The sequence below is a fragment of the Gastrolobium bilobum genome, unplaced genomic scaffold, assembly GCF_033153095.1.
Source record: "Gastrolobium bilobum isolate Gb01-03AN ecotype WA unplaced genomic scaffold, APGP_CSIRO_Gbil_v1 utg40652, whole genome shotgun sequence".
NCBI classification, from domain to species: domain Eukaryota; kingdom Viridiplantae; phylum Streptophyta; class Magnoliopsida; order Fabales; family Fabaceae; genus Gastrolobium; species Gastrolobium bilobum.
The window spans coordinates 63,831-77,132 of NW_026895102.1; the positions used below are offsets into that span (position 1 = coordinate 63,831).

General features: G+C 34.4%; 1 protein-coding gene across 2 annotated transcripts; it reads left to right on the forward strand.

The window, feature by feature from the left end:
• Positions 1-2,089: 2,089 nt before the first annotated feature.
• LOC133304799 (uncharacterized) lies at positions 2,090-7,351 on the forward strand. 2 transcript variants are annotated; one of them, XM_061504948.1, is made up of 4 exons: positions 2,090-2,630; positions 4,360-5,116; positions 6,729-6,776; positions 6,846-7,351. In XM_061504948.1, exons 1-4 carry the CDS (start codon positions 2,407-2,409, stop codon positions 7,116-7,118), a joined length of 1,302 nt encoding a protein of 433 aa, XP_061360932.1. In that variant the 5' UTR covers positions 2,090-2,406; the 3' UTR covers positions 7,119-7,351. The 2 variants fall into 2 exon arrangements, with proteins under 2 accessions (XP_061360932.1, XP_061360869.1); XM_061504885.1 differs by having other exon boundaries at positions 2,090-2,589; positions 4,331-5,116.
• Positions 7,352-13,302: the final 5,951 nt, after the last annotated feature.

The window sequence follows — 13,302 nt, forward strand, 5'->3', positions numbered from 1 at the left end:
TCTTATTTGTACTCACCACCCGGAACCCAGCCATTCTGCGACAAGGCACGATGTTTCGTTCCTTTCTTCAAGATTTTACGGATACCTGTTCTTCGAATATGCATTGGTAATTATATTGTTTGTTGGCGAAAAAAATTGATTTATATTTTTGAATCTTATAAAAGTGATATTCTTTGTCTTTGCTGACCACAATTGTTTATTGGATGTTTCTAACATGAGTGAAATTCATGCCCCCTTTATTTTATTAACAACTTTTCTTTTGTGTTTGTAGTTATTGATTTTATTTCTTTTGAAAAATGGAGTGTTGTTTTACGTTTACCTTTTTTAAAAAAAAAATTATTTAACGTAGATCTACAGTTGCTATTGGTAATGGAATTGAATTGTTTATTGGTGTTATTGGTATTTTATTTCACAACAAGAATGTGAATTTTGGTTATTAATTAGTGAAACTGTTAAAGAGAAAAATCAATGAAGATATATGTATATATATGGAGTATGAAAATTTCTTATACATATCCATTAACAACTTCTTCTTTTTTGTATTTTTAAAATTTTTAAAATATCTAAACAATAATTAAATGATTTATGTGGATCCAATGTCATTTAAATAATTTTAGACATTTGTCGCTAATTATTCCATATTTCTTTTTAATTGTGAAGTTTGTTGTCCCTCTATGTTAATGTTCTTCACAGGTCACGACTAGGGGTATAAATGGGTCAAGTTAAGCCAAACTTTGACTTTGATAGCCTAAGTCTATGTAAAATATTTGGAACCTATACTGACCTATTAATCTATTAAATACTTTATTTATGGCCTGTCATATTATAAAAAACTAAAAAAACGGAATACGACTTGTAAGGCTTATCAAGTTGCAAACGAAAGTTTGTAGGTTCAAATCAAATTAAAATATAAAAAATAAAAAAATTCATTCACAAAGACCACATGAAATCAATTTTCATTAACATCACATGAAATAAGCTTTCATTAACATCACATGAAATAATGTTATCAAAGATCACATGAAAATGTGCATAAAAATCACATGAAAATTTCATATATGTCTATATAATTTGCACTTTCTTTACTAATTTTATTTTATATTAAATTCTTAATTTTAAATAAATAACTATTATTTGTTAAAATATATTACTTTGAAAATTTTAAGTAAATTTTTTTCCTAATAGATTTGTGTAATTATGAATTTTTTTATTTATAATTTGATATGTTAAAGTTTTTTTGATCCCGACTAAAATTAAATCCTGACTCCGCCACTGTTAAGTCTTATGACAATTATTATGGATAAAACAAGTATGATAAGATTAATAGAAAGTGAAGAATACTAAATAATTGACATAAAAACGAGTCATTGAATGCAAGAGAAAATCATCTTACCAAGGAAAGTGAAATACTCAAGTTAGTCCATAATATCAATGCAAAGATTCTTTACCTATTATTGTTCCGCGATCCCTTCCAAAATGGACTAGATATTACTATTGTGAAGTTACGTTCTTTAAACATTAACCATAACCTTGGTGCTAATTGAAGGCAATAATTGCCAAGAACGGAAAAATTACTAAAAATCTGAGGTATGCCAAGGTTGTGTCAAGCTTTAAAAACTACCTTTTGGAAATTTGTACTGAACTTTGGTCAATTAATCTATGACATTTGACTTATTGTCATCAAGCATACATGATGTATGCATGGTTTTCTAATGACAAATTAGGTTCTAATCTTGAATGTCCAAGACACTAAAACAAGGTAATCAAGAATAACCATCAACTTTGGCCCAACATGGGTAAGAAAAAGGAAAAGCAAGCAAAAGAGCTAAAGTATAAAGATAGGAAGCAGATGAGTGATGCAGGAAAGGGTAGCTACTCACTACCCTTTTCAATAACCTGATTACACCTTCTCACCTAAGCTAACATACCAAAACTTCCTAATTCCCAAAATGGCTATTGCGACATGGTTATAATATGAGAAGCAAAAGGGTATAACTGTAAATAAACAATGGATGGTCTTCATTAAAAAAAGGAAAAAAAAAAACCAAATGAAAATGTGAAGTCTCACATACATTCATTCACAGGAACATAGAAGCATAGAAAGCAAAAGAAAAACAGAGAGAAAAAAGTGGAGGGTTGTGGAAGAGAGTATTGTGATTTGAAAAAGGCCACAACACACAACACCACAAATAGAACAAGTCTACTCTCCCTCCCATCTCCGAAACAAAAGCTTCATATTTTGGTCACCTTCTCTTATAATCACACAATTTCTCAGTACAAAGAAAGAAGATTTGATAAAAAGAAAAAAAGAAACTTTAGGTGGCAAAAACAGAAAAAAGGAAAACGTTTGATGATTTTTGAAGCAAAGTTGAAGTTTTTGGTGAATTGTGAATAGATCAGTGGGTGATGTCGTGTTCTTCTTCATCTGGGTCTGAAGAAGACGATGAGGGGTTCGACTCCTACCGGAAAGGAGGGTACCACGCCGTCAGGGTCGGCGATCAGTTCGCCGGAGGAAGGTACATAGCGCAGAGGAAGCTGGGTTGGGGTCAGTTTTCCACTGTGTGGCTTGCTTATGATACTAGCACCTCTGTATGTTTGATCCTCTCTCTTCTCTTTATCATTTGTGTTCTGTGCTTCTCTCCTTTCTTTCTTTTTTCTTTTTTTGTTTTTCCTTCAAATGGGGTTGTTTATAATTGCCCCCACTTTTTCTTTTTGTCTATTTTAAATTGGGATTGATTTGATCTGTAATTTTAAATTGGCATTGATTTGATCAGTGGAGTTGTAAAATTTTGTGCTAGTTGTGTATTTTTTTGTTCAAGTTTGTCTGCTTTATATGTTGTGCTGGTTACAAGGTTTTACTTGAGTTTTAATATGTCAAAGAAAGTTTTTATATATTTTTTCTGGTGCTTCTCTCTGTCGTTTAATATCTTATGGTTTTCCTTTATGCAATAGAAACAATGGGTTATTGGGTCTTATTTGTGTGTATATATGTTGTCGTTTTCTGTTTGAAGGGGGTCATTTCATTGAATGGATCGAATTGGGATTATTCGAATCATGTGTAGATGGACAATCCTGTTTTCTTTCCAAGCCATTACCACCTTCTGGTGGTATATGTATTTTTCTACTTGTGTCACGAATACATAACAAACCTTGCATGTTGGAATGGCAAAATTGGTGAATGATCATCATAAAATGTGACTACCTAGTTTACATGAATTTGTCTGTTTGCTTAGGATTAATAAATGTGTGTACAGCTCTTTTGTTTTTAATAGGTTGATGCTGATTTGGTAAGTTTGTGTACTATGCTCCTTTATAACGGTGAAACTTGTTGTCTTTTGTGTGTGTATATATAATATTTAGTGAGCTCCAATGTCGTTCTGAATTTCAATGCTAATTCAGCAGAGCTGAATGTTACGATTGAATCACTTGTAGGATCTGGCTAGATGCTTAAATTTAGAAAAGAAAAGGGGGAAACAAAAAATAGCTTCCCATGAAACCCTGACTTGCGGGGTTAGGATGAGAATATCCTTATTACCTTATATATAGCCTTATCCTTGCTATTTTTGCAAAGAGGATGTTTCCTGAATCCAAACATGTGATGTTTCAATCCCAAAGAAGCTTAATGTACATAGCATCTATGAAGCACCGACACTTCAAAAACTCTAACGTGTCGTGTCCGACACTTCCCGACACTCTCCTACACTCCGACACTCTCCGACACTCCAACACGCGTTATAGAAATTCAAAAAAATGTTTAAAAGTTGCGTTGCGTTGAGTTTTTAGTTCCAACTATTAGATTCGTTGGATTACGATTACCATTTTATTGAGTTTAATATAAATATGTGGGATATCTTATGTTTCTTTGCAAAATTGATGAATATTATAAGTTTAATTTTATTTTTTTGTTAAATTATTGAATATTAAATATAATAAACACTACATAAATTAAAAAAATTATTTAGTATCAAAACGTGTCCTAACGTATCGAAATCTAACATTTTTTAGAATTAACGTGTCGAAGTGTCGTGTCGTATCGTGTCACGTGTCCCGTGTCAGTATCGGTGCTACATAGCATAGCATACACATTTTATGTTGATCCAGGCGAGGTACACTTTCCCTCAGGCAATTATTGGAACTAGGTTCAAGTATTATCCTTCCTTCACCTAATTTGTTCATGTACCTATGCCTAATTCAAAAGTTATAAAGGTCTACTTTTGTTATCATTGATTTTGCTCCCAGACAATGATAACTTTCTTATTATTTTGGTGCAGCAGTATTTTATTTTATTTTTTATAAATATCTTTCCTAATTTGAAGTTTGTGATTTTCAGGCATATGTTGCTCTCAAGATCCAGAAAAGTGCAGCACAATTTGCCCAGGCTGCCCTTCATGAGATGGATGTTCTTTCATCCATTGCTGATGGTGCCCCTTTGAATTCGAAGTTTGTTGTCCAATTGATTGACCACTTTAAGCACACAGGCCCTAATGGCCAGCACCTTTGCATGGTCCTTGAGTTTCTTGGAGATAGCTTGCTTCGACTAATCAAATATAACCATTACAAAGGCCTTCCATTGAATAAAGTTAGGGAGATGTGCAAATGCATTTTGATTGGTTTGGATTACTTACATAGAGAACATGGTATTATCCACACGGACCTAAAACCAGAAAATGTTCTTCTAGTTTCTACCATTGATCCTGGAAAGGACCCTGTTAGATCTGGACTCACCCCAATTTTAGAGAGGCCTGAGGGAAACATAAATGGTGGAGTTTCAAGTCTTGTTGAGAAAAAGTTGAAAAGGAGAGCAAGGAGGGCAGTTGCTAAAATATCTGGAAAAACAGCTTCATTTGGAGGAACAGGAGAAGCTCCAAAGACTGATAGAAATATCGATGGGATTGATGTGAGATGCAAAGTGGTAGATTTTGGAAACGCATGTTGGGCTGATAAGCAATTTGCAGAAGAAATTCAGACAAGACAGTACAGAGCTCCTGAAGTAATATTGCAGGCTGGTTATTCCTTCTCAGTAGACATGTGGTCTTTTGCTTGTATTGCTTTTGAGCTTGCCACAGGTGATATGTTGTTTACTCCCAAGGATGGAGAAGGTTTTTCTGAGGATGAGGTATGATGGTTTTGCTTGTACACTATTGTGATTTAAATTATGTTCCTTATCTTATGCATTGTTCTATTTATAATAATTGTTAGACCATAGATTGTTTACCCTATATTTCGTTGCCATTACTTCAAGGAATAACTAAGTATGTATCATATTATTTAATTATTTGTGTAATGAACTCTGAGAGTTTTTATACCAAAGAAAAAGCTTCTTGAAGAACTTCAAACTGTTATCTATGGACTTCAAACTAGAGGAACCTTATGGTAAAACTTTTTCTGAAGTGATATAGTAGATGTTATTAGATCATCTTTTTTTTTTTTTTAAAAAAAAAAAAGTTGAGTTGTTAATTTTTTCCTTTAATATTTATAACTATCATAAATGCACTTACAATAGTTATTATAACATCATTGTGGAATATGTGAGTAAAGTTAATCGGATAATAAGAGATCAATACAAGAAGATACTCGAGAATAGAATTCATTGATGCCAGATGTGTTACCATTTCATTTGATGTCAAGTTGACATATATTTCTACATTTTCTGCATTACTAAAGCATTTTTCATTTGATTTCAGAACATAGTTTTGATTTTTTTTTTTTTGGGATAAACCACATAGTTTTGATTTGAATTAGTATAATATCTCTCAAATGCCAGGGCTATTTTATATCCTTCTGTTGCTGGTTCCTGGTTCCATATGACTGAAAGGGATATGAATTATGATGTGTGATCCATGGATGTGTGGATGATCATATAATATTACAGAATCTATCTAAATTTTCACATTTTTCTATATATATATATGTGTGTGTGTGTGTGTGATTCTTTCACAACCCTTGCGAGTGAAGAACTAACAAATATGTGCTCTGGATAATTCCTGGATGGGTATTTTGTTTCTAAAATTGAGTTTCTATTGTTATATAGGATGAAATTCTGAGTTTCATGCTTTCCATCAGTGATGGAACCCAGAAAAATATAACACTGATTCAAATCAAAAATATAACACTGAAATTCTGAGTTTCATGCTTTCGTCACTCTAAGTCATAGTTTCTGATGGAACCCAGAAAAATATAACACTGATTTCTTTAACAATAGAGGAGGCATAGCCTCTTTTTGCATACACTAATACTAAGATAAAATGCAGAAAATAAATCCCAAGAGACCTCAACTCCCAAAGATCTCCAAATTTCCCCACTAACCAATTCTGAATTCATGCATACCTACACTTACACACACAGCCTACCTTTTATCCAATATTTTAGAATAGTTTTCATATCAAACTTAACAAACTGACTAATTCACTAACTTTTAGGCCCGTGGCCGATCAGTTTCCTTCATGAATTCTTCTATTTTTCGATGATCACGTTGAAATATTTTTATCTAGATTTAGATGTTTGCACTATGATTTTCATTGAATTGATAAGTAATATATAATTACAATTACTGGTGTTGGAATATTCTTTGATTTGTTCATCCAAAAAGTGGTAAAAGAAATTATTCTTTTGTTATTCCCGTAACTGGTTAAGGATTAGGATACATCAGTTGTGATTGCTAAGACTTGGTGAACACAAGTCTCTACACCTCAGATTCCGATAAAACTTTGTGTTGTGTTTGGTTTCAGGATCACCTTGCCCTGATGATGGAACTCCTCGGAAAGATGCCTCGGAAGGTTACTTTTTCTGTCTCTGCATATTATTTGAATAGCTATTCTGGCAAATCTAATAGTTGCATGTTGCAGATTGCTATTGCTGGAGCAAAATCCAAGGATTTCTTTGACAGACATGGGGATCTCAAAAGAATTCGAAGGCTAAAATTTTGGCCACTTAACAAACTGTTGATTGATAGATATAAATTTTCGGAGAGTGATGCTCACGAGTTATCAGAGTTTATTTTGCCACTTCTTGATTTTGCACCTGAGAATCGACCAACTGCACAGCAGTGCCTGCAACACCCATGGCTTAAGGGTAAGGAGACTCCAAATGAAATGAAAAATGAGTCTAGTGTGGAATAGGTGGATATTGGAATGAGCAACCTTAAAATCAAGGTGGGGAAGTGAAGGGAAGAAAGGTATTTGACAGTCACCCTCAAAGACCCCTCCTTCCACATGAATGACTATTGATTGTGATTTATTTTTGGCTTGATCATGTTTAATAAGATTTATTTTTTTATTGGATTAACTACTACAAATATGTAAATTAGTAAAGAATTTTATTCATCCAAAGATATCTGATAAAGAAAAAATTGTGTGTATATTCTCCATATGATTTTAAGTGATGATGGCATTCAACCAAGTCAAGTCTTAAGTTTTTCTCCCCAATGAAGTGACAAAGATTGGAGAAATTAACTTTTTTTTTTTTTGTTTTTTAATGCTAATGTGAGTAATGTTACTGGTGGGTTATCCACTGATCTTTTTTCCTTTTTGATTTGAGAATGTAAGCATTTTGTAACCAACATCTAACAACCAAGTTATCTTTGTCAAGGTAGTAAAGACTAAAGACTCAACACTTTTAGATGGGCTGCGTCAATTTTTAAAGCAGTGTTTTAGTGTGTATGTGGATAAGATTTGGTAAACTCGAAATTAGGAAAACTAGATGTTAGAAATTGATTTTGGGTAAAAGTGATTTTACAGGTCAGTGATTTATGTTTAGTTAAAAAAATCATATTTAAAGCTGAAGCAGCATTTTCTACGTTCAACGCCAATAGAGATTTGGGAGAAGATGAAAGGTGTCATAGGAAAAAAATTAATAATAATAACAATAAAATAATGAAACACCATTGGTTGGTTTTAAGTTACTGTTTGGTAGAAGGATCTTATTTGGAATCTTGGGAAAATGGGGTGGGAAAAATTATTTTCCCACATTTGGTAGGAGGAAACATAAAAATATTCCCAGGAAAAAATTTTCCCCCAACATTTGATTTTACACTACAGATTTCAGAGGAAGAATACCATCTTAACCATGGTATTTTTTTTCCCCACTGCTTGGGAAATGAGTTTAACTTATGTCAAGCGAAAATGCCCTGTGGAGGGTAGCATTCCAGCGAATCAATACTGATGAAGAAATTGAATTATTGTTGATCCCCATATGTTGCACGGTCTCACCCCATTCAGCATTTGGGAAAGAATGGAAGTCTGCGTTAGGGGATGAAACTCTAATTGTGGTGTTGAATACGAAATCCTGCGAACAGAGCAGAGCAATTGCCTTCATTTCTAAACTCAAGCACAGTGTAGAAATGGTCAAAATGGAAGGATTTGAACCTAGGGAAACCTGCAGAAATGGCTAGCTTAATGAACTGTTCTTCAGTTCTGTGCTTTCCCTTGGCTCTGTAGATTGTCGTTGGGGGTAATGAAGCCAACAAAAAAAATGAGCACAGTAAGAGAGAGACAAAGCTCAGGTAAAATGAACATTGGAAAAAAATTCAATATTCAAAATCGAGGGTAATTTTGTAATTTCGGTCCAGATTCCCAGCAATATTTTACAACAAACTAAACATAGTATCAGAAAAATTAACCCAACATTCCCGGAAAAAAATTTCCTTTACAAACAACTTTTTAGTAACATTTTCAGGAAAATAAATTTCCCACCATATCTTGAAAATTATGATTCCCGGGTAAAAAAATTTTTCTACTCTACCAAACACCCCCTAAATGTTAGCCAATGCCCTGTGAGAAAACGTTCTTATAAGTGGAGGAGTAATATTGCTTGTGTACACTCATGACTCTCACATACTCTATTTTTCAATTTCCGTTAATTCATATTTACTTTAACAACAGTTTAGATTTTGTACATGTTCTGTCCTAGGGATAGATATGTCTAGTCTAGTGACTAGTATGTCAATATTGGATTTGAATGCCCTCTGTTAGTATAATAACCCTCACATGTAGTGTTGGATTTAATTATGAATTAAGGATTTTAATATGATATTGAAGAATAATTATAAGGAAAGTAAAAGAAAAATAAATAAAGTCACCTTTGGTGAAAAATGAGTTAAAGTGACAGTTAAGGAGTAAAAATGCGAGTAAATAAAGTTACCTGAAAGTGAAAAGTAAAATGGTAAATATTACCATAAAAATATTGTGAACCAATATGTAAAGTTAGAATGAGAGTTAAGTGAGCGGGATAGATAAACTTTTACACACTTGGTTAGTGAGTCACTTAAGTGCTTGAAGCTTCCTATTTCTCTTAATCTTCTATGCGCAGCAAAGTCGACAGACGAGAAAACAAAGAAAATGGGGTTTTGAGAAAATTCTTCAAAAATTTATTGAGAGAGCTAGAGACCTCCAATCCACTTGGTTCCAAACCCAAAAGTGTGTCAAATCCTCTCATCTTCAAAGCCAAACCATCAATTTCAAGTGGGGAGCTGTGTGGAGTGAGATACCACCCCTCTACCATTTCGAGTTTTGAAGAATTTGAGTGATTTTAGGGTGTTTCAACCATAGGAAGCTTGGAAAACTCTCCCCCCTCATCCTAGTATCAATTGTGGTAAGAAATCTCTACTCTAATCAAGTTTTTATATATTTTATGGATATTAGGTTTTCATGTGAATAGTAACTCAAAAATGGGAATCTTTGAGGAAATATTGATGTGTTGTCTTGTTGTTTCTTTGATGTTTATGGCATAAGATTGAGCAAGGAGACCCAATAATTGAGGAGGATCCATTGGATGCTCCATTAGATTGAGAAACATATTTTTCTCTAAATTTTCAAAGAGGGTAAGTGAACAATATTGAGATAATAAATGGTATGAGTAGTTGGAGGGTGATTTGTAGGTGAGTCCTTTTGTTAAATATGCTTGGGATTGGTTCCCGTAAAAGGAAAAATTATTAAATCGCCATTTAGGACACTTTGATAAATTGGACTAAAAATCAAGTGTAAGTTTCTTGTATGTGTAGTCTTGAAAATTAAATGTGGTAGACTGGTATATAGAAATACTGATTGTCTTCACATCTTGGAACTAGGTTGTGACTTTGTGAGAGATCGTGACTCTATCGACACGAGAAATATCGGAGGACACTGCTTGCCAGGTAAGCTTTCGGTCCTTGGGGTTAATCCCCCGTTTGTTCCAACAGACTCTGAGGGAGGATGATAGTTTGATATGGTATGTGAAAATGATGTTATATGTTGCATGTATATGTATGTATGTTTGTGTGCCACACAAGAGGGTGTTTCCTTGTGTGAGGCATAAGACGGTGTTTCCTTATGCATAGTATGAGACGGTGTTTCCTCATACGGTATGTTGCAAGACGGTGTTTCCTTGCGTAATGCATACTTGTTATATTCTCTGGCCAGTAGGATTACATTATTGCACACTGCATTGTCATACATATTCTGATGCATACATGGATATTTTATGTACTGTGATTATACCAGAAGTGAGCTTAAGGGTGGAGGAGCCCTCCAAGGGTCCCTAGCTTACTGAGGTAATTATATTATCTCACCCCGTGTTATGGGGATCACCATTTCAGGTACATGAGCTGATGGTGCTGAGGCATCGCGTGGCAAGAGGCCAGATGAGAGATACTACTTGTCGTGATTGTCAGGGTCTTGTGGATATTAGATTTGTACCTGGCGTACTTTATTTTGAGTTGTATATGCCATGTATATTTTTGAGAGCATAGGAGATGTCTATGCCATGTCGATAGTCTGTATATGTTGTTAGTTATGCATGCTCCGGTCTATGTTACTTATTTAATTGCATCTCTTTTGTTTATTTGATGTAATTATATAAGTAACATCATGGACATTATTTTGAAACAGTATGATTATGAGATAGCCTATGCCATGGATGGCTGGGTAATATGATTTATGTCTGGATTATATTTAACTATTAATTAGGATGAAATTATCATAGTGGGAATTATCCACAGTAATCCAAAATACAGAGGAAATGCTATCCATTTTATTTTGACCATGGAAGTAAAAAGGTTTGCAATACATAAGGATAAAGAGAAAATTATTCAGTTAGCTTCTACATTAATTAAGTTAAGCATGTTGCGCTTACTATCATATGAATGTTAATTAACTGGTTGTAGACGAGGCGTTACAGTTAGATACCTATAGGGGAGGTACCTTAGAGAATAGCGGATCACTGTGCACTATAATAACAATAATAACAACAGCATAGCCAAGGGGTAGGGTGTGTGCACAATGACCACTAAGAGATAGAGGGTTTAAAATATGTATACCTTATTGGCTTAACCCCTTTATTTATAGATGGGTTACATGATAGGAGTGGACTTTTGGGCCTCTTAGAAATATTGGGGGTCTAGTTGTTGATTCATTGTTGTCGTAATGAGATTAGTATAATTAAGTAATATTTCATTAATTCCTTCTTAGCTGTTAGCCCTTTTTGGGCGTTCTAGAATGTGGACCTTTGTCAGGTCCATAACAATTGCCCTCCAACCCTGTAGTCTGGGTGTCCAGGCTGCCGAGTGTATATTATGTTTTATCTGCAACTTAGGATCCCAGATTGAATTCCAAGCTATAGCTTTGACTGGTCGGGTATCTAAGTTTTTATTGCCTGCTACTGGCTTCACTGTGACATCTTCATTTTTATTTGCCTTTGACTATTAATGCTGCTATCTTAGCCCCATTGACTTCATCGTTTCTTGCTCATAGCAGAGTTTTGAATTATATTGCATGGGGGTGAAACTCGGCCAGGTTCTTGGTTAGAGCTTTGTTAACCTTTAATCCATGGCGTATAGTTTCAGCCATCTAGTTGTGTTGAACTTTGGTGCCGGACTTAGTGAGGCGGGTATTGAGTATATTGTTTTAGTTTTTCTCCCTCAATCTTTTTGGCCGAGGAACAACTTGAGATTGACTGATCTTTCTTCAGATTGCCTTGCCGAGATCTCAACTTATGAAGGTTGTTGCTTTTCCTTATTCTATTTTAACGATTGCATTCTTGCACTTGCCCCTCAGTCCGGCAGTCTGGAAGTCCGAGCTGTTAGGCTACCATGTTATTATATTCCAGTAATGTCTGGGCCCTTTTTGTTTGAAGACTTCTATTGATATGGCAATATCTGAGTTTATTTCGAGATTTAATCCCCTGTGCAGGTGGTCCATATTGCCCCGCAGCCCAGTAGTCTAGATGTCTGGGATGTGGGGGTGTAATAGTTGTCTGGAAATCCTCTTAAACCTCGCTCTGGATTTTATTCTTTATGTATACACTTGTTCATGCTTGAGGGATTTTTGAGAGATTTTCTCTTTGTGGTTCATCATCCAAATTTTATCTCGGCCTCTGAATTAAGAGACTTGATCTTCATTTTCTGATATTTATTGCAATATATGGCGGGAATAAACATGAGTTCGATGTCATGTACCGCGGCTTCTATTATCTTTGACTCAACTTTTTGTCAAAAATATAGTAATTAGCCTCGATTTTATTAACTTTGACTTATATTCTGACCTGGCCAAGGCCATATAATATATATATATATATATATATATATATATATATATATATATATATATATATATATATGCGGGCTTCGCTTTTTACCTTAACCCAATTTCAGATACCATGGTTTCATAATATTTAATTCAACCTTTTGCAAGAGTCTCAATTTTTAACGTTTCATGATGACTTGATCAGAGTCGTTTCAATCTGCCTTTAAATTTTAGCTTAGTTTGGATCACAGAAGCGTCTTTCCATTTTCCTTGAATCCAGCTTGACCTAAGGTCCACTTTTTCTTAGTGGCTTTTCTACTTTGAGGCCTGCCTATTTTGCAGTGATTTTTAACTCAGCCCGGCTTCGTTCGCCATGGCCTTTTGATTATTTTTGACTTGGCTCATTCGTCTAAGTTTTAATATCGCAAAGCTCCTTTTTCGCCTTTGAAATAATTAGCCCAGATCCTCATCCCATGGCTTCTATTCTGATTTGGCCAAGGTCATATTATTCATATATGGCGCGGAAATATGTGATTATATCAGCCTAATTTTATATACCATAGCTTTATTTATTTAAACTCGACTTATGTGTGAAGTTATATCTATGAAGTTGTCTATGTGTTCCTTCATTATATTTTCTAGCTCGACTTCGTATACCGTGACTATATCGGTCACATGCATGGTTTTTCCAGAATCTCACGGTGATATCGCCTTCTGTTTTCACAGGTTTTGACTTGATCAGAGTCATTTTTATGAATTTCATCTCTTCAAATCTGGTTCACCTTGTCGAGATGCTTTAGTATCTGAG